Source organism: Homalodisca vitripennis, chromosome X (genome assembly GCF_021130785.1).
Source record: "Homalodisca vitripennis isolate AUS2020 chromosome X, UT_GWSS_2.1, whole genome shotgun sequence".
Taxonomy (NCBI): domain Eukaryota; kingdom Metazoa; phylum Arthropoda; class Insecta; order Hemiptera; family Cicadellidae; genus Homalodisca; species Homalodisca vitripennis.
In genome coordinates, this window is record NC_060215.1 from 16,125,228 (window position 1) to 16,146,963 (window position 21,736).

The following is a 21,736-nucleotide window of genomic DNA, read 5'->3' on the forward strand; positions in this document are numbered from 1 at the left end:
ACCGTAGCATGTTTTCCCAGGGGCACTGCCATGTTAACTTCTGGTCCGTATATTCTGTATCCTGCCCTAGAGACAAGGCGTAAACCATCTGTGTAAAACTTCAGGACTCCTTTTCTAGGGTAGGCCTCTTTTTTAATCCATTTCTCTCTTCCATCGATAGAGACAGTATATGGGTTTTCAAAGGAGTATTTATTAACCATTGCATCTGAAACATGGTATAGCATTTCAGCCTCATGAAATTCCTGCATTATTTTCATGTGACCTTCTAAGGAGGTAATATTTATTACCTTTATTCCTAGAAGCTTCATTGCACTTAGAGTGGCTGTTCTCATCACTTCCTGCCCCAGAGGATGTATCCCAGGACCGCTTCAATTGCTAGTGTTGGGCAGGAGCTCATCGATCCTGTAATGCTTAAGCAAGCTAGCTTTTGAAGACTCTATAGCCTTTTAGCAGCTGTTGTTTTTTCCACTTTCAGCCACCACACTAAGGCAGCATATGTGACCATCGGTTTCATTATAGTTTCATAAATCCAGTATATCATTTTGGGTTTCAATCCGCATTTAAATCCAAATAGTCTCTTACAGGCCCCAGGTCTGCAGTTGCTGTGGATATTCTGTTCTCAATATGTGAGTTCCAAGTGAGCCTCTCATCCAGGATTATACCCAGATATTTCACTTAATTTGTTTGGTTTATTCTGATTCCTTCCAGGTCAGGTTATGTAAGCTGGAACTTTCTTTTCCTGGTAAAGGTTGTCATATTTGTTTTAGATGGGTTGGTCTGTAGACTTTCCCCATGACACCAGTTGCTTATGAGGTTTAATTCTTCTTGAATTAGGTGTTCCAGCGTGCCTTTGTATTTTCCTTTGACCATAAGCACTAGGTCGTCCACATAGTATAGTAGCCTTGTTCCCCCTCTTATCTGCTTTGCTAAGAAGATCGTCTACCACCATCGCCCACAGGAGAGGAGACAGAACTCCCCCCTGGGAGCAGCCTTTTCGGGCCGTGATTGCGGCAGATTCGTCTCCGTACTTTGCCTTTATTTGTCTGCTTTTTAGGAGGGCTACTGTTATTTGACTACATCTGAGGGAACTCCAAAATGTTTCCATAGCAGTCTTCATGGATTGATGTGCAACTCGGTCGAAAGCTCCTTCAATGTCCATAAAGACGCTGACTAGGGCTTCCTTTTCATTGAAGGTGTTCTCCACCGCTTCCATTAAGCTGTGGAGAGCGGTGGTAGATGATTTACCTTCTATATAAGCATGTTGAGTGAGACTAAGTGGGTGAACTGGTAAAATTTCATCCCTAATGTGTTTATTATTTTTTTCATAGTTTTCACCATGAAGGAGGTTTTAAGCTTATGGGTCTGTACGAGTTGGGTTGAATCGGATCCTTGTCTTTTTTCCACATGAACACCACCAGTGCTGTCCTCCAGTTATTTGGAATATATCCTAAGGCGGAACTGCTTCTGAACAGAATTATAAGAGTATTTAATAGGATGTCCAGCCCTGGAAGGGCTGGAAAAACTCCATCTGCCCCAGGAGATTTAAATGGCTTGAATGATCTTATTGCCCATTTAATTCTTTCATGTGTGAACAGTCTTTTAGACCGCCGTTTGGCTTTTGCAACTTCTCGATTGGATCTCCCCTCGACTACAGAATAAATATCCTCTTTTCGAGTCAAGTGACCCCCCGGAAAGTGCATCTCCCGAAGCAGTTCTAAGGTCTCCTTCCTGTTCACTGTAAGGTCTCCATTGGCCTTTACTAAGGACTCCATTGGGTTAGTGTGATCAATTTGGAGAGTTTTTTTAAACCTGGCAGCCTCTGGTAGGTTGTTTATATTTTTGCAGAAATTTCTCCAGGTTCTTCTTTTGTTCTTTCTTAGTTCTCTTTTATATTCGTTTTGGCGTGTAGATAAGGGATCCAATCATCTGTCCTTTTTCCCCATTTTAATAATTTCATGGTTTTATTTCTTAGTGTCTCTAGCCTCCCAGTCCACCAAGGCACATCTTTCTTCAGCCTGTTTTGTCTGAGAGTGCAGTTTTTTTCGTAGGCCTTTGTTTTAGCTTGTTCAACTAATTGTGCAGACCTTCTAAGTCAAGTTCATTTTTCTGGAATGGTTCAATTACTTCCAACTCTTTGGCTAGGGACACTCGGTATTCCCTCCAGTGGTAGATTTAGGGACCCTGTAGGTCACGTTTTTCTCCCCTATCCCCCTATGTCGAACCTAATAGGGCAGTGGTCCGATAGTGAGGCCTCCTTTGAGACGTGTCAACCTTACAAAGTTTATGTTTTTGAGTCCTATAGATAGGGTTATGTCTAGGACTTCTTGTCTATTTCTGGTAATAAAAATGGGACTGAGCCCTCTATTTTCCAAAACTAAATCATTACAGAACATAAACTGTAGAAGTTCCTCACCTCTTGGGTTTATGCTTGTGCTATCCAAGTATGTATGGTGAGCATAGCAGTCACAGCTGAGAATGAGGGCTGAACCTCTGTCTCTGCAGCTCTGCAATAGTCTTTCTATTTCTTTTGGTGGGCAGCTTGTTGACGGGTTGGGGAAGTAGGTTGAGGCTATGGTAACCTCTTTCACCTCTTGCTGTGATGTCACTTTCACAGTAGCCGCCACAAGATCTCTTGTTATCAGATCTGTAATAGGAAAGGCTGTTATATTTTTTGAAATTAGGATACATGTTCTGTGATTTTCAATTGATTGATCATATATGAGATTACCAACCTGAGTCGTTAATCCTCTGATGCAACCTCTGTTGATCCAAGGTTCCTGGATTAGGTCAATATCTAGGCCTGTTGAGATAAACCTCCTACCCAAGATGTCAGTTGCGCCCTTAGCATGGTGAAGATAAATCTGTATAAGGCGCATACTTATGCTCTTTTTCCCCTTTTGAGTGCTGCTAGAGCTCTCTGGTTTGTTAAAATTTTTTGGTATTTCTTTACTTATAGTGTTCCCACGAGTAGCGGAGATCTAAAGGTCACCCTAAGCATTGTCCCGCTCTACTTGGGGATGGCTATGTTTAAACTGGAGGTCACCAGGTATCCAAAGTTCGCATATTAACGACCAAGCACACCCTTGATTACACAGCCCTCGGCATATGCTGTTCCAGCTTGGTTTGGATAAAGAAAGAAATTTAGGTTTAGTATAGTAGAGTATAGTTGGAGCCAGATTTTTGGGAAGTTTTCCCGATAGGTGAGGGTAGTACGAAATGAAAAATGAGTGTGGTAAGGATAGTCAGAAAGAAGCCCCCAGATCAGCTCAGCCTGATCGAAATAATCAAAGAAGACAAGAATTGGATCAGGCAGTTCCCAGGTGTGCGCGCACGAAAATACAGCACTTTAGAAGAGAGAAGATGGCTGTGCATGTGCTTTATGGACGCTCTGGCTTGGCACATGTGTTGGGGTATGAACACCCCGCCACTTCCACACCCATAAATATCAATTGGTCTCTTCCATAAATATAATGGAAGAGAGCTCTCTGGTTGATACTGTTTACTAAACAGAGATTGGAAAAGTCTGTTTTGCCATACTCTAAAGTCAGCCACTGAATGAAGCATCTCACGTTTACCCCACCAGCGGGTGAATACATTTTCTGAAGGACCAACTACTACTGATATATAGGTAAAAAAGTGTTTTAGCTCCCCCCTTGTTTCGCCACCCACACAAGGACTTTAGTATGGTATAATATTAAGTATTACGTACAAGTAGTTGATAATCAATTATTGGCTTTCATTTTGGACTCTTCTTTTGTGCCATTTCCTGTAGTTTGCTACTACAGTAGTTTTAGTAATAAATATTGTATGATAAACTAATCAGTGGATCCTTTTCAGCTAAAGTAGTCAAATTAAGTACAGTATGTATTTAATCTCCTTGATGAGTACCAGAATTTTATTTTTTATAGAATATAAAATAACACCAATGATGCAGACAGTTGCTCAAGTTTTTGTAGCCAGTCCCAGTAAATCGACTCGTAAGGCATCTGCTGAATTAGAACTATGAAGAAGCGTGGAAAGAATGTTAAAGCAATTAAAATTTAAGCCATACCGTCCATCTTTACTTCAAACGCTTCACGAGCATGTTTTTAACTAAATGGATGCGTTAATCGGCATAACTGCGTGTACTGGTCGGATGTAAATCCTCATAACGTAATCCAAGCAGAACTCAATGTGCCTGGTGTTATGGAATGGGGAGGTATTTCGAGTACCGCACTGATTGGTCCTTATTTTCTTCAAGAAATTATAACTCAGAAAGTTACTTACAGTTGCTGCAAGTAGTAGTTCCCGAACTCAGAAACAATCCTGTTTGAAATATTCATTCGCTCATCTGGCAACAAGATAGTGCCCCAGCACATTTTGGTATCCAAGTTCGAGATTTTTTTAAATAACACATTTAATGAATGGGTCCGTCGCCGTGGTACAATCGATTGGCCTATGCGCTTGCCAGACCTGACCCCTTGTGAATTTTCACTGTGGGATATTATAAAGGAGACTGTGTTTTGACTTCAAAACCGCAAAATCTTGACGAACTCAGAAATCTAATTAGAAATGCATTTAAAATTGTTAATAATGATAAACCAGGTTGCTAAAAGTTTATGATTCTGTTCTCAGTCGTTGTATGTATACAAAATCAAGGTGGACATTTTGAACAACTGCTTACATATTAACATTGTATGGTAATATGTAAGTAATTTGATGTAATGAATTTGTTTTCTTGCCTAAAAGTGTTTTATTCAATTAACCTATAACGCCTTTAAATTTCTCTTCTGGGGAAACTGATATATGCGCCACCTTGTATATATATATATATATGTTTATTCATTAAATTAGCATAGGTAATTTGAATTGGCTTCTAAGCTGAACCGCACCATTGTTAATATCTGTAAAACTTATACAATAATAAACATTTTAACTACTTACATTAGACAAAATATGAAAGAACCAAAATATTGAAAAGGGGCCAGATGGTTCCTTATGGGGTTTTGTGAGTCCCTTAATGGCATTGCCTTTGCTATGGAGAAAATCCGTATGTACCAAGTATCATTTTAGTGATAACAATGGCTGGTCACACGTTATTATCAGACTGTACTGTCACTAGTGTCTGGTCACAGTAGTCATTCTACATGTCACATAACCTAGTATATGTATGGTTGTTGTGTCCGTGAATGTTTGCAATATAAAGATCAAGCATTTCATCTCGATACGTGATCTGACTTAATGAGCAATTATGTTGCTAACATAGAAAAGTTTTAAGAAAGCAAAACCGCAGTCTTCAGAATTTATATTGTGTTTAAATTTTGCAGAAATTGAATTACTCAATACTACTTTTAGTTATAGAATCAGTCAATTCATTATTTTACAGTAATGAGTATTTTAAAATTATTATTATGTTTTATTTTATTTCGTCACAAAAAATACTTTTTAATTTACAAAAGTTGCTTACCAAACAGTCACAAATTTTTGTGACATGTGTAATAATTAATTAAGTACAAAATTAAGATCATCTATTAAATAACAAGGCTACAAACATTTTCCATAATTTTCGGCAGCAAATTTGGCAAATGTCCATAATCCTGTTATCCTTTTCAATTATTCATCTTCAATAATGAACTTTAAACAAAAAAACTGTCAAATAATGTCTCCGGTAGAAACTACTCATCTTAAGTATCAAAAATCATGTATGAATTTAGTTTGTTCAATTTATTTGTGATTATATTCTGTATGTACTAAATGCTAATTTTGTTTTTAGGAAGAAACTGCGCAGTGACATTCTTCAACAGTTTACAAATTTGACAGAAGATCAACTGAATACTATTCTACCCAACAAAGAAACTGTGTTTCAGTTAAAAGTACTCACTCATTGTGAAAATTTAATCATAGTATATACTGTACAAAAGTTGCCAATAATCTTTGAGTTCAAGAAGATAATGTACCCAACAGTATACACATTGTGGCACGTACCAGAACTACTACCCACCTTTACAACACACCCACAGGTGTTGCCAGTGATAGCTCGGGGGGCGGATCTCATGCTGCCTGGGGTGATACTGCCCCATGGTCCGAGTCTTCACGCCTATGGCAGATTGCAGAGAGGCGAGCGCGTGGCAGTGAACTTGTCCACCAACAAGGCCCCTGTAGCCGTGGGTCTTACCGCGCACTCCAGCTACGACATGTATATGGCAGCCGGCCGTGGAAAGTGTGTCGAGGTTCTGCATTACTACGGCGACCTCCTAAGTACATACGGTACTAAGCTGTCAGTACCCGAGCTGGGACCCGCTTTCCATACTGACGATAGCAACAGTGTTGAACAAGTAACTGATCAGCTGGACTCGGTTGACACCTTAGTTAGTGATGCGGACAAAGTCGATCTTCCATCAGGCGAGGCGGAAGAAAACTTTAGTGAATTAGCACAGGGTATATCAAATTCTGAATTAGAAGAAGAAAGTAATATGTTTGAAGTCGATTCTTCATCAAGTCCTGATGTATGTCCAGATGAATTACTTAAGCATTGTTTTTACAAGGCACTAAAAACAACAATGAAGAAAATCGACTTACCTCTTTTAACTAGCAATTTTTATAAACTTCATATGATACCCGCCTGTCCTAAAGAAAGAACATTAGATATTAAGAAGTCTTCATATAAAAAACTATCAAATTTTTTAGATGAAATGGTTAAAACAGGTGTAATAAATACGGAATCTTTACAAAAAGGTGTTCAAAGTATTTCGAAAATAGACTATAGCCATGAGTCATTAAAACATTTTGTAGACAATTTTTCTAATGAAGAAGACGGAGCTTGCCTTTCAGTGGACACAACTCAAACAAATAAATCATCTGCACCTGAAATTACAGAAAAATACACAGTTACAGCAGCTGTACTTCCCCTGTTTTATGAATACGATTATAAGTAAGTAAATATTCTTAAGTGAAGCAATATATATTTTGTAATCATCTAATTAGGAATATCGCCTTATTGTTTTACAATATCAGGAGTTATACTTGACTTATTTTAGTTTATTTATTTGTTATGTTTCAAAATGTTACAAAACGGTCAAGCCCAAAATTACTAAGCAACATTAAGGTATATATTAATTGACATGCAGTGGGAAAAACGAGTCCAATATAAAAAATTCTTAAATGATCCCTCAAATAATAATTGTTTTATATGAGGTGAGTAACAACATTCCATTATTATTAGGTAAATTTGTATAGATGACACCAGTTTGGCCACCATCATCAATGACTGGAATACAATATTCAGAAAAATTTAATAAATTAAAGTTGATCGTCGCTGGGTAACTTGTAATGCCCCGGGTCACAGTCGGTTGCATAGGCGGGGTGGGAATAGTAAAGTCAGCAGGCAGTGTTATGGTTACTACCAATACCAAGTGTAGGCTGAATGTAGATTTTATCAGAGTGCCATCCCGTGGCAGGTTACTTCTTTGAGGGACAATACGGGGACCTGTTCCTCCCGTAGTGAGTATAACTCTCACTGGTAAGGCAGACTTAGTTTGAAAGAGTAACCATTCATGCATGTGAACTCTACCAACAAAACCACCTAAGTTATAGATCTGAATAATATTTAAATCCAATAGGTGTCTCTAACTATAATTATGGCTTAAGCAGAGCACCCTCATTAAAATACTCAATTAGAATTAAATTAGGCACAGGCTTTGCTTTTATAACAAATAAAGAAAATGTTCTAAGTATCTGACAGTTCCTATACCACAATTTCTGAGTAGTTGTTAGCTATTCTCAGTAATTACTATCAGCATGCATCAACTATAATTATACCGTTTAAATAATTATAAGAAAAGGTCAACTTCATTGACAAACAAGTTTCAATTGTCAACAACTTGAATTTATTAATCCAATTAATGTCCTGATATAAATTAAAACATGATTTTAAGAGCCGATTGTATTTTTTTATATAAACTAAATAATGTGAATCTGAGGTCCAAAATTTCCCTCGAAATAGTAAAATAAGCAGCTAGTTCTCAACAAGCAATTTATTTAATAGGTATGCTCTGGAAGTGCCAAACTTCACTTAGTTGTTATACAAATAAACACAGAACAATTGTGTAAATACTAAAGTTTCAGTTACACCTTCCAATTCTTGGTAAAATATTTTATAAATGAGCTGCATGAAAATTATGACGTAGGTGGCCACCATGCTAGACATACAATTAAACATAGACAATAAACACATAAATATATAGGTACCAATTTTAACACATAAATTGTAAGACAATACTAAAACTGAAATACAAAGGCAAAATCCCTAGCAGGTGTGAAGACACTCCAGTGGCGAGCGAGTCCCGCAACCATCCACAAAGTCCACAGCTGCTTTCAAACAACGTGTACACAAGTTCAATATCTGAGTATGGCCATACAAGAATTTAAAAAAGTTTAACTTATCATGTCGCAGTCACTTATCAGGTCCTCTCAAAAAAAAAAAAAAAAATGAACTAAAGAGAAAACCAAAAGTATCAAACGGATCAGATATTTGTAATAAACCAATGCGGAGTCACAATATGGTTTTAAAAAGTTCATCTCGCATGAACCAATAATAACGAAAGGGCCCATTCTTGTCCCCCTTCCCTTGTATTTCCGCCATCTTGTTTTAGCCAGCCGTCACGATTACCATTGGCTAGTCCCTCTGGTCAGTCGTAGGTGGTTAGTAGATGAGTGAAGACGTATTGTGACCTGTATTCCGGAGTTTAGTTTTAATGATTAGTGTTTTGTATAGTTTTGTATTAAGTGCATGTCTATAGAGTTAGTGAAGCTGACAAACAACATGTAGGTTGTGATTCCTGACTTAGGCGTGCCACAACGCTTTAGTAAGATTTGTTTATTTTAACCTAGTTTGTAATTATGTATTAGGTTAGTTCTTTACCTGAAGAAGAGATCAGATTGCAGATCTCGAAACGTAGTGTTACTGTTTTCTTGTTTCACTGAACGATGGCAAATGTCCGGAAAAATCCTGTTTCCTTCACAATCCTTCCATCGTCAAAAATAACCTTCAAACAAAGAATCACTTGATTGCTGTCTTTGAACTCCATCTCTCTCCTGCGGAGGTTGTATCTTTTTGCATTTTTGTCATGCCCTTCATTCATTTTCTTTGCTACTTCGTGATATATCTTCTTTAACTCTTCCATCTTTCTCCCATGTCCATTGGGTAATCCCACCTGTGGAACTTGGTCTGAGCAGTTGGACAAATCCGCTTCATCATTGATAGCGATCGACTCTCTTCCAAAGTTTAGGTAAGCTGGGCTGAAGCCAGTGGTTTCATGTCTAGCCGACCTTAACGCAAATCCTATCTGAGCAATGTTTCTATCCCAATGTCTAGGGTTTTCCCCCACATACGAGCGAAGCATCGGTCCCAAAGTTCTGTTCACCCTTTCGGTTGGATTGGCCTGTGCGTGTCATTGTAGAAGATATTTATTCTGTAGTTCTTTGCTAGAGTCTTCATGGGTTTTCCTACGAATTCTGATCCATTATCGCATATAATATGAGAAGGAACCCCAAACATCAACAGCACATCCTCTTCAAGCCTTCTTGCAATTGACACAGCAGTAGCCTCTCCTAAAGGGAACAAGAGTGGAAACTTAGTAAATTGATGAACCACTACCAATAAGTACGTGTATCGTGAAGAAGATCTTGGAAGTGGTCCTAGGATATCTGCACTGATCATAGCCCAAGTTTTATTTATATTCCTCAACTGTCCCATGTGCCCTGCTGGTTTATGCTGGTCATATTTATTTTTCTGGCAAATAAGGCATTACTGGATGTATCTTGCTATATCTTGTTTCATTTTCGGCCAGTAGTATATTTTCTGAATCCTTGCGAATGTTTTATGAACTCCCATATGGCCCGCAGTAGGTGCATCATGGTACTGAGCCAAAACTTCCGTATGATCAAATGAGCGTTTCAAACTATGTGGAAAATGCTAGGTGATGATCCATCATTGTCGATTGTTACCGTACATTTAATTAATATGTATTACATCCCATATTGTTTCAAAACATATTTTATTTCACAATAGAAATAAAACACGTAATTTGTGCGTAGTATTTTGTAAAAATATATTAATTGCGGTACAAACAAAACACAAAAGAAGCATTGCAACAACAGCAATCAGTCGATGATTGATAATTTGGCGCGTAATCAAACTCACTGTGTATAGCAGTCTGTTCTGTCACATTGTTGAGTTAACCTCCTGTTTTGAGGTTAAGATCTTTTAGGTTCTTATTTGAAATTAATATTTTTAGTAGTTTTTGTAATTTTTCTTTTTTTAAAATTTGTTCAAGTTGAAAGATGGGTTTTGACCATGTAATTGTAAGTGAAGTTGATAGACAATTGCTGAGTGATTTGTCATACAGTGAAACTGATAATTGATGTTTTTGTCCTGAGGGAAAAGGACGGTTTGTCCCCATGCTTAGTCCTAAAAGTACCTTTGCGCCTCCCTTACTTAAATTTGTGTCCTCAAAATCCGAAGCTTTTGCAGAAGACGATCAGATTTGAGGGCTCATGTTCTGTGATGTTCTTGGGGCTGAGGAGATATGCTCCCAGGAATCTTTTCCGAGATGGCAGGACAATCTAACCAAATATGCTCTGCTGATTCCTCCTCTTCTCCACAGAGTCTACATTCGTCAGTCTGGCTAAGGCTCACCCTCATAAGATGTTTCCTTAGAGGGCCATGTCCTGTCAACATCCCTAATATCAGTCTTATATCCTCCTTACTCTGATCCAAGAGAGCTGCCCACCCTTTAACGTAAGGAGAGATAAACATTTTGGATAGTCTTAATCCTGAGGCTCTACTTTAATTAACTTTTCTTATCCTCTTTTCCCAATCTTTGACCAGAGCTTTGCTGTTGGAGAAGGCTATCCCGCAAGCCCTCATGACCTGGCACCCAACACTGACAATGATTCTGATATTGACCTTTTCATTGTCTGATATATTTGACGATACTGATGAAGACCCGACGTACACACCAGTTTAGGAGACACGACCAGCAAGGTTTGGTAATCGCAATTTCCCGACCGTTGATCTGCGTTTTGTTAGGTCAACCTGGGCCCTCAACAAGGCCATAGACCTACAGTTGACAGATGAGTCTTTAGTGATAGCTCTTCCGAATCAGACAATGATGAAACTAATGAAATTTGGCAATCAATCAATGAAAGTGACACCAATTTTATTCATGATGTTTTGTATCAAGACACATCTGGCCCTAGACACAGCCCTCATCTCCTATTGCATACTTTAATTTATTTTTTACGCACACTCTTTTACCATGTTGGTCACTGAAACAAACAGGTATGTTCATCAAACTATCGCTAGCAAAGGAGAAAATTGCAAGGGTGGCTTCCTGTCACCTATTCAGAAATAAAAGCATTTATTGTTGTTATTCTCAACATGGGTCTTATAAAAAAAAACCAACAATAGCTTCTTACTGGACGAAAAACAAATCCCAATCTACACCATGGTTTCGAAATATTATGTAATGTGCTGTTTGTTGGTTCTAGATAACTAAAACCCAAGCCTGTGATTGGCCTCCAACTATCCAATCACAAGGTCAGAGAGAACAAAGTAATCTTCAAACTACCCAGATTGTAATCACGTTAACAAACTATGCTACCAGAAAAACCTGCTATTTCACTGTATCCACAGACCCTTTCTTGAGAAATTACATAATTGAATTTACCTATACTTTGACATGACTAATTAAATTCTAAAATATTTTTGCATATATTTTCTCCCATAAATATGTAATAAATACATTTTAAATTGCCTATGTAGCAAATGCTGCTACGGATATACATACAAAAATCAAAACTGAGCCTTTACCTGCATCACAGACACAATATAAATCAGACTATTGTGATTTTATTTACAATAAGTTGAAACTAAAAGTGACTACAGATATTTTAACATATTCTGTATTTATTTGTTACAAAAATATTTAATACATTATTGTATACAATAAAACTTGTATGATTAGGTTTGAACTTGGGATATTAGTTCAAATCTCTGGTGGTAACCAATAAAATAAGTAACAACATAAAATTGTATGTAATACTAAATGTTAAAATATATTTGAATGAGGTGTATGTGATGGAGGTACAGGACTGGTTCTGGTGTTATAAGCTAAATATTGACTAAACAAAAATAATTTCAGTTCTGAATACCGTGAAATTTTGCTCAAAGCATCCAAGATGGATTGTACCTCATGCGAAAATAAAGGCAAGTTTCATACACCTTTCATCTGTTTCCTGCAATGTTGCAGTTCTTACCTGGCACATTACTCAAGAGTTAATAGTGCATGTGGCAAACATATGTACTGAATTTTGGTATTTGATGCATTTGTGATTTTAAGTATACTTGCACAAACATATATTTTCTTAATGACTAGTTCAGTACAGAGCATCAGATCTGAAAAATATTATTTACATAAATATTTTCTTTCATTTGTTAACTATTCTTTACAATCTTTGCTTTTGGTTGGCAATCATCGGAATTATTCAGAAATTCCATTTAAATTATTTATTTTAATTATTTTTAACCTGATGTGAGTTGCATCTTAGAACATTAAAATGTTATCATTATGTTAACAGAAAAAAAGAAGCAGTATCGGCTTCTGTGGTGCGCAAAGTGGTTGGAGATTATGTTAGAGTCCATAGTCTACAAAACTCCACAGACAGAAAGTAAGTGTCATGTTTATAAAATTTAATTTAAGTACAGTAAAACTTTTTAAAACTGTTTTGATTAAACAATTTTAAGTATGATCTTGGTCAAGATTATGATTGTGCTGCCAATGTTTAGACACGGTTATGACACTGTGCAAGCTTAAGAATTAGTTCCCAGATTATTGTGACACGGGTACCTTTGCATCATGTTCTACATCACAGTAAATGAAATGTCAGAAATCAGAAACTTATTGTCACATAACGTTACATAATTGTTGTAGATAAGACCTACAATGAACAGGTGACTTGCCAATATAATTTAAAATATAATGATAAAAAATAATAAATTAATAAAGATAATTAGTAATTAGTTGATAAATAATCTGTACGAATCACACAAACAGTGATCTTGTGTATATATATATCCGGCAAGTGAGAGATCCAGGTTCGAGTCCCAGCGGAGCAAGTACTTTTTGCGATACAATGTTTATTGAAATTAAATAAGGCTATTGCCATTTATACAAATTTAATGTAAATAAAAGTCATTTGACAGGTATTTGGTCTTCCGATCATATGTTAGTATGGTTATTTAAACGCATATATGACAGAAACGGCCAAATACAAAATAATTGAATCGTAAAAAGTGAGGGCTCTGTGGTGTAATGGTAGCACATTCACCCGGCAAGTGAGAGATCCAGGTTCAAGTCCCAGCGGAGCAAGTACTTTTTGCGATTCAGTGTTTATTGAAATTAAATATATATAAAACATTAAATTCTAATGGTACACGTTCAGGTTGTAATTGTATTCATATTAAAATTAAATAAAGCTAGATGTAGCAATTCTTATCCTAAAATAAAATAATTTAAAAAACATAAAGCACATTTAAAAATAATGAGTGTTAAAATACATACAGCGAAATTAATACAGTCAACTCCCGATTATCTGCGGAATAGGGTGGCTTGGCGGCCGCGGATAACGTGATTCGCGGATAATCCGCAAAACGTAAAGAAAGGCAAAGAAAAACTCAAAATAAGCAAAGTAGGACATTTAATGACTTATAACTAAGTTTTTATTACATTTAAAAGGCTGGAATAAGTTCAAAGTTAACATTACGTACCGGTGTTGTATACCGTTACGTAAGCCTACAGTTAATACAGTATCGAGTACAAACAATTTAAAAGTTAGTAGTACTGTAATGTACATCATAGCTAACTAAAAATATACATAGACGGGAATGAAAATACAGTACTGTTCTGTAAATACCCTACTCTAAATAATAAAACTATTTTATATTACATTAACTGCAAATTAATTTGCTTTAAAAAAATCAGTAAGTTTCTTCTGTTTTGTTTTGTTATGGCACTTAACCCTAATTTGTGATCTAAGTTTACGTAATGTAAGATCGTCTGCAACTGTCCCGAAGTCTGCGCCCTCTAAATATTCAATAAGTCGTTCAACGTGTTGTAGAGCTGATTCATGTGAAACACGCGATTGAGGAGGCATCTCTTCTTCTTCATTGTTGTAAATTTCTTCCTCGATTCCCTGAGCTTTGTTAATGATGTCTTCATCACTCAGGAGTTCGTACCCGGGATCGTCAGCATCACAGTTCATCCATTCATTGATGTTTTCGTCATTAACTTGCTCACCCCCTTCGACGGTTCTTACCAATTGTGCTAAAGCTAATGCACAATCTACATCAGATTGATCTTGAAGGGCTTCTTCTTCTACACTAATATTGCTGTTTTCTTCACTCGCCATTAGTTTCTTCCATGATTTTTGCAAGGTTGACGATTTTACTGACTTCCAAGCTGCTGCAATGTCGTAAATGCTGTCAAGAATAGAAAAAATTTTTCCAGAACGATTTCAGGTCATAACCTTCATTTATTCTTCTTTCTAGTAAATGGGACCTATAATTCTTTTTTGTGGCTGCAATAACTCCTTGATCCATTGGTTGGATCAAAGGAGTTACATTTGGCGGTAAAAACTTTAAAACAATGTTCCCATCAACAGATTTCATCACATTTTCAGCAGGATGTGAAGGGGCGTTATCTACTAATAAAACTGCTTTCAGGGGCAAGTTTTTGGACATAAGATGGTTTTCAACTTGTGGGACAAAGTGTTTTTCAAACCATTCTTTGAAGATTCTTTGGTCCATCCATCCTTTTTTTTGAGAAAAGTACTGAACAGGGAGGTTTTACAGCTCTAGAACCTTTAAAGGACCGTGGTTTTTTGGACTTACCAATAACAACTAAATTCTAATTTATGCTCCCCTGAAGCATTGCCACAACAAAGAATTGTGTATCTTTCCTTACTAGATTTGTGCCCTGAAACTTGACGTTCTCTTTCAAAAGCAAGTGTACGTGTCGGCAAACATTTCCAGAACAAACCAGATTCGTCTGCATTATAAATCTGGTCTGGAGTCAGATTTTCAGCAGCAACATACTCCTCAAACTCTGCTTTAAATAGTTCAGCAGCTTCAGTGTCACTGCTGAGTTTGTCACCTTGCAGTGAAATTTCCCTGATGCCATGGCGTTGCTTAAACCTAGTTAACCAACCAGAAGAAGCATTAAACATACCTTCGAGGCCAAGCAGTTTGTGAAAATGTTCAGCTTTTGCTGCTAGGATCGGACCTGAGATTGGCGTACCTTCACTCCTTAACTGAGCAATCCACTCAAGTAGTGCAGCGTCTAGGTGTTCATAGGTAGAAAGCTTCATTGCCTTTCTCTTTTTCATTGCAGACGACGTTTCAGCACTAGCAGCAAACGACAATAACTTATCTTTTTGTTTAAAGATGTCACGTACGGTCGTTTCTCCAATGCCATATTCTGCACACAGGTGTTTTTTCAAAACACCGTTTTGTAGTTTTTTTATTATTTCAAGTTTTTGGTTGATTGTTAAAACAACTCTCTTTCGTTTTTCTGACATAGCGAATTAATATAGGCCTACAGTATACTGATAAAACAAAGTAAAGGCACACCTAGATAAACAGTTAATAACACACAAGAAAAGACAGTCAATAAGAAATGGCAGAATAGTCAATAACACACGAAAGACACTTCAAAAAGAAACAGCAGAACAGTTGACACACGGAAGGCCAGTCACTAAGAAAAGGTTGAACAGTCAATACACTAACTAATCAACAAAAATACAGATGTTTAGAATAACGCAACAAATGTAAAGTAAACAGTGTAGTGTAGACAATAGGCAGTGACAGACTGATGAGTCATGGCAGATGAGTGACAGTAATGGCTGATGCGCGACAACAGTGCGCAGTGACACAAGGGAGTGGAGGTGGCAGTGGTGGAAATGCTTGGGAAGTGAGACGGGAGGCAAATAAGTGGAGGGGAGCAGACTGAGCTGGGTGCCTGCCAGACGAGGCACACCGCCACTCTCACTGCTACACATCACGCGTCGCCAACACAACTTACGTCTTCAAATAACTGTCTATACAGTACATTATGTAGTTAATATTCCACCATATTACTTATTACTTAGTTATTAATTCATTTATCACTAATATGCATACAGTAAGTACAGTACATAGGCTATCGTTCGCGGATCGCGGATAATGCGCAAAGCGGATAACCCGCCCGCGGATAATCGGGAGTTGACTGTACATTAAAAAGTTTTGAAAGCAGTAATTTATTCAGTAAAGGTTGCATCATTTAAAAAATCATTTTCTAAATAATATTCTTTCTTTATTAAGATATTTTTAAATTTTATATAGAACTTTTCTAAAGGCAAAGAGGATAGAGATATTGGAATGTTATTGTAAAATTTTAGTCCTTTGTAATAAGGGGACATTTCAAATAATTTAGTTCTATGGATTGGGTATGTAAGTCTGTCTCTCTGTCTTGATATTATTAGGTAAGTTTTTTCGGGTATACATTAAGACCTCATATACATAAAGTGATGGAACGGTTAATAAATCTAGCTGTTTAAATATAGACCTACAGGATGATCTAAAATTTAATTTTGTTGTAATTCTCAAAGCTCTTTTTTGCAATTTAAAAATAGAAATTGCTTTGGAGGAAGAACCCAATGGCAATATGCTGTATTTCATGTGAGGAAAGAAATAACCATAATACAGTGTCATCATCACTTGAAAACTGACATTTATGTGTTAGAGAGGTGGTGTTGGATCCAGTCATGAGGAGTGCCACCGGCGCACCATTAGGTGTGAACACATTGCCATGGGACCAGCTCGTATCAGCAGTATTCACCCAGATGGGGCACTCGTTTAAGGTGGAGCTGGGTGGCAACGAAGCTCTAGCCCTCACCAAGGGCAAATTACCTCCGATCGACATCCACGTCGGCACTAGATCTTTCAATAAAAAGGTTGGTAACTGAGGAAAGAACTGTGAGTTAGAGATTATCATTTGAAGTTTTGACAAAAACTAAATTGAAATAAGATAGAGTAAAACCTGTCATATCCAGCCTTGTGATATCCACATCTTCTGATATCCGGTCTGGTGATAAATAATAAAACGATTATAAATATGAGCTTACGAGCAAGGAATGTCACTCTTCAAACTCATTCATTTTCTTCAACACGGCTGACGGGGCTGGGGCGGTATGGTTGAAAGAGGGATGGGATTGTTCCCTCTTATGAGTAACTTTTTCTTTTGTCCTGAGGGAAAAGGACAGTTTGTCCCCGCGGTTAGTCCTAAAAGGACCTTTGCGCCTCCCTTACTTTAATTTTGTGTCCTCAAAGTCCAAGGCTTTTGCAAAAACCGATTAGATTTTAGGGCTCCTGTTCTCTGATGTCCTTGGGGCTTAGGAGATATGCTCCCAGGAATCTTTTCCGAGTTTCTAATGTTGCAAGACAATCTAACCAAATGTGCTGTGTTGATTCCTCCTCTTCTCCACAGAGTCTACATTTGTCAGTCTGGCTGAGGCCCACCCTCCTAAGATGTTTCCTTATAGGGCCATGTCATGTCAACATCCCTAATATCAGTCTTATATCCTCCTTATTCTGATCCAAGAGAGCTGCCCACCCTTTAACGTAAGGAGAGATAAACATTTTGGATAGTCTTAATCCTGAGGCTCTACTCCAATTATTAATGTTTCTTATCTTCTTTTCCTAATATTTGACCAGAGCTTTGCTGTTGGAGAAAGCTATCCTGCAACCTGGCTCAGGTCCCACCATTATGGATTCCACTCCCTTTTTGGTGAGGATGTCTGCTTTTTCATTTACATGAATGCCTTCATGACCCGGCACCCAACCGAGTGTTACTCTGTTATTCGTTGCCAGCTCAGATAGAGCATTCTTACATTCCCAGACTGCTTTCGAGTCATACGGACAGGTATTAAGTGCCTTTAGTGCAGCCTGACTATCAGAAAGTATTAAGTATTTTAGTCCTCATTTGTATGAGTCTTCTGGAACATGAATCTATTGCCATGACCTCCGCTTGAAAGACCGTGGCATGTTTTCCCAGGGGCACTGCCATGTTAACTTCTGGTCCGTATATTCCGTATCCTGCCCTAGAGTCAAGGCGTGAACCATCTGTGTAAAACTTCAGAACTCCTTTTTAATCCATTTCTCCCTTTCATCGATAGAGACCGTTTATGGGTTTTCAAAGGAATATTTCTTAACCATTGCATCTGACACATTGCCTGTTGAGATAAACCTCCTACCCAACATGTTGGTTGCGATCTTAGCATGGTGAAGGTTTATCTGTATAAGGCGCATATTTACGCCTTTTTTCCACCTCCCCCTGGTGGTCCATCCCCGTCCTTTCTTTTGGAGTGTTTGGAGAGGCTGCCCCCTTTTTTCCTCGGGCCGAAACAGATAGTCCTTTCAGAGAGGGTCTCCTCTTCAAGAAGAGGGAACAGGTTGGTTTTTCATTCTCAACCGCTGCACTGGCTTGTGGAGTAGGCCTCTCCACATGGTATGCACAGATTGCTGTGATACCTTTACGGTCTCCTCCACTTCCATCTCTTCAGCGGTGTTTTATCCCGTGTTGACTGTCTCAGATTTCTCTGGTCTCCTCTACCTTTTTAGGTTCCTCAGTGTTTCCTTGATGTTTTTTCTTCAGATTTAGCTAAATTTTTCCAAACTTGTAGCCAATCCATGGACCCTCTTTCTCAAATTTGCTTGCTGTGGCGCAGTCGACTGCCAGGGTAAGTAGCACAGACTTTCCCTTGTCGCTTCTACGCAGAACGTTCCATTCCCCGACAGATAGCTCTTTATTTTGTACTTTCAAGAACTTCATGATCTTATCGGTGGTTTCATGTGTACTGTTAGGAAGACAGACAGTCGCAATTCTTGCACGTGGAATTTCTTCCTCTGGTACAATCCTCAGACTGGCTCCTTCCAAAGGCTTAAGGGAATCTTGCTTTCCTTTCAGCCATTTAGCGGTATTGTTGTTTTCACAAGTGAAGATCAGAATATGTGAATTATCTCCTGTTGATATGTTCATGGACGCTCTGGCTTGGCATTTTTGTGTTGGGGTATGAAGACCCCGCCACTTCTACACCCTATGACTAACTTACTTCAGTGCTTCTGAGTCAGCTCTCGATAGTGCGTTGTGACATGTGGCGTTGGTAGGATAGTTACTCTTTTCAGTATGTTAAGATCTGAAATTGAAATATTGTACATTACCGAATGTTTTATAAAAAAAATTGTATTTTTCCTTTTCTAAATGCATTTTATAATAGAAACATTATACACATTAGGCCGAATATGACAGATTTTACTGTAAGAAGTCTATTTAATTTTTATTAGAATTGCTATAAATTTTGAAATTTCATAACATTATTCGATTAGATCAAAGCTCTAGCCACTCGGATAAGCCTATTAAGCAAGTTATTTGCTACTCCAGAGTTATTAAATTGATGCACTGTGCCAATTTGCTAGGCAATTATAAAAAATAGGCAATCCAGGAAAGTTTTTTGCACAAGGTGTGATAAAATATTCCGCATCTTCTCGCCAAACTTAACGCTTATGGTATCACTGGCAATCTTCTACAATGGTTTCAATCATACCTGGCAGACCGTAGTCTTTCTGTGAAGTTTTTGGGTGCCACTTCTCGGCCTTTTTATGCTACATCGGGGGTGCCTCAGGGATCTCATTTGGGCCCATTCTTGTTTACTGTATTTCTCAATGACTTGGTGGATGTTATCAACGTAAGATGCTTACTTTTCGCTGATGATATTAAGGTTTTTTTGTCCTATTTCATCCATTGAGGATTGCCATCTGTTACAACGTAACTTTAAGAGAATCGAAGAGTGGTGCCTACTCAACGGAATGAGACTGAATGCCGAGAAGTGTGCTATTGTAACATTTCACAGGAACTCCAAGCCTTTGATGTTTGATTACTGTCTAAGCAACACTACACTTTGCCGTAAGTCTTACATTAGAGACCTTGGAATTGGGTTGTCTTCGGACCTAAGCCCTGAATTACACATAGACATAATCACCAGGAAGGCTGCTAAGATGTTGGGGTTTATCATAAGGACTTCTAGAAGCGGTCTTAGTGTTGAGGCGATGAAGATAGCATACACAGCACTAGTTAGATCTGTGTTGGAGTACGGCTGTGTTGTGTGGTGTCCCTACCAACTTGGACATATTCAGCGACTCCAGAGCATACAAGATCGCTTTGTTAGGATAATTGGTACCAAGCTGGGATACAACTACAGTGAAGTTCCCTTGGAGTTGGTAGCGGATCAATTGGGGCTGGCTCCATTATATGCGAGAAGGAGACTGCATGACCTGGTGTTTCTACAGAAGATCCTCACTGGAGATGTCGATTGCTCGGAGTTACTCCACCTCATCAATCTCAGAGTACCTGGTAGAACTCGGTCTCTGGACATCTTCTGTGTACAGCATTGCTCCACCAACTATGAATTTCACAGTGTCATCCCCAGATTACACCGGCTTGGTAACCTAATCTGCCATCACCACGACTTTTTTTGCAATAGTGTGTCATCGCTGAAAAGGATATTTTTATTATTGGGCTACACTATGTAAGCATTATCTGATACTGGATAGTTAGAGCATTGTTATACCAGTTCGTTTTATAGCTCTTTTGTATTTTATTGTTGAATTGTACTAGTTACTGTATTTGTTGATTATTGCCCTACTATATTTCGTAAATAGTTATTGCACCTTGCCGATATTGCAGTTATTTTCAATGTGTTTTTCTATGTAGATATTATTGTTATTTATTACTTAATATATTTATTTTGTATATAAACTGTATATTTTAGATATTAATGGCATGTACTGGTTGCATGTTGTTGGTTGTTGTATTAATTTGTTTTATGGTATATGAATCTATACAGACTGCTCGTGTATGAACTAGTCATAATGAATCAAATGTATTGCATGTCTGTCAGTTGTTTATTTATGCCTAGTAGCTTATTGTGTTTAGCATATTGTATTTGGCATATTGTATTGTTTGCATGTAGCCTACATAATTTTCTTGGCTTCTCTCCTGTTGCATGAGTATGATTCACTTAAGATGAAGTTTTGTTTTGTTTTGATTGTATATATTGCCATCTTGTGGAACATGATCTATTATTATATTACTTGTAAAAATGGTGACAACCGTGTATAAATAAATAAATAAATAAAATATTAACGGGATGTTTTTCTTGAAAAGATCTTTATTTGTTTATTAAAATCAATCTTGGCCCCTTCTATGTTATACACTTTACATGTAATACACTTCTGCTGGAACTTTCCAATCTTTAAAACACTTATGGAACTCATTTATGTATGACCATTTACCGATTAGTATCCTTTATTGACTATGTTTTTATCTCATTGGTGGTGGCAAACTATCATTTCATCATGGTTCTCTTCAGTTTTGGGAATAGAAAATAGTTGCAGAGAGCCATGTATGGTGAATACAGTAACTAAGTCAACATGATGATGTTTTTTGTTGCCAAAAATCATAAACAAGCTGACACGTAAGCAGAAATGTTGCGATAAAAATGTTCACAGGTAGTTAACACAATTATGGTTGTTTTCGTGGATTGCTTCAAGTAAATGTTGTGTAACTTCTAAATAGAATTGTTTATTGACCGTGTTGTTATATGG

General features: G+C 37.6%; 1 protein-coding gene across 1 annotated transcript in view; it reads left to right on the plus strand.

Moving 5' to 3' along the window:
* LOC124368738 (eukaryotic translation initiation factor 2D) overlaps window positions 1-21,736 on the plus strand; it is a 35,058-nt gene that overhangs the window by 6,670 nt on the left and 6,652 nt on the right. The window contains exons 2-4 of the mRNA XM_046826070.1: window positions 5,753-6,910; window positions 12,619-12,708; window positions 16,818-17,028. Coding sequence (XP_046682026.1) covers window positions 5,753-6,910; window positions 12,619-12,708; window positions 16,818-17,028 — 1,459 coding nt within the window. The remainder of the gene's footprint in view (window positions 1-5,752; window positions 6,911-12,618; window positions 12,709-16,817; window positions 17,029-21,736) is intronic.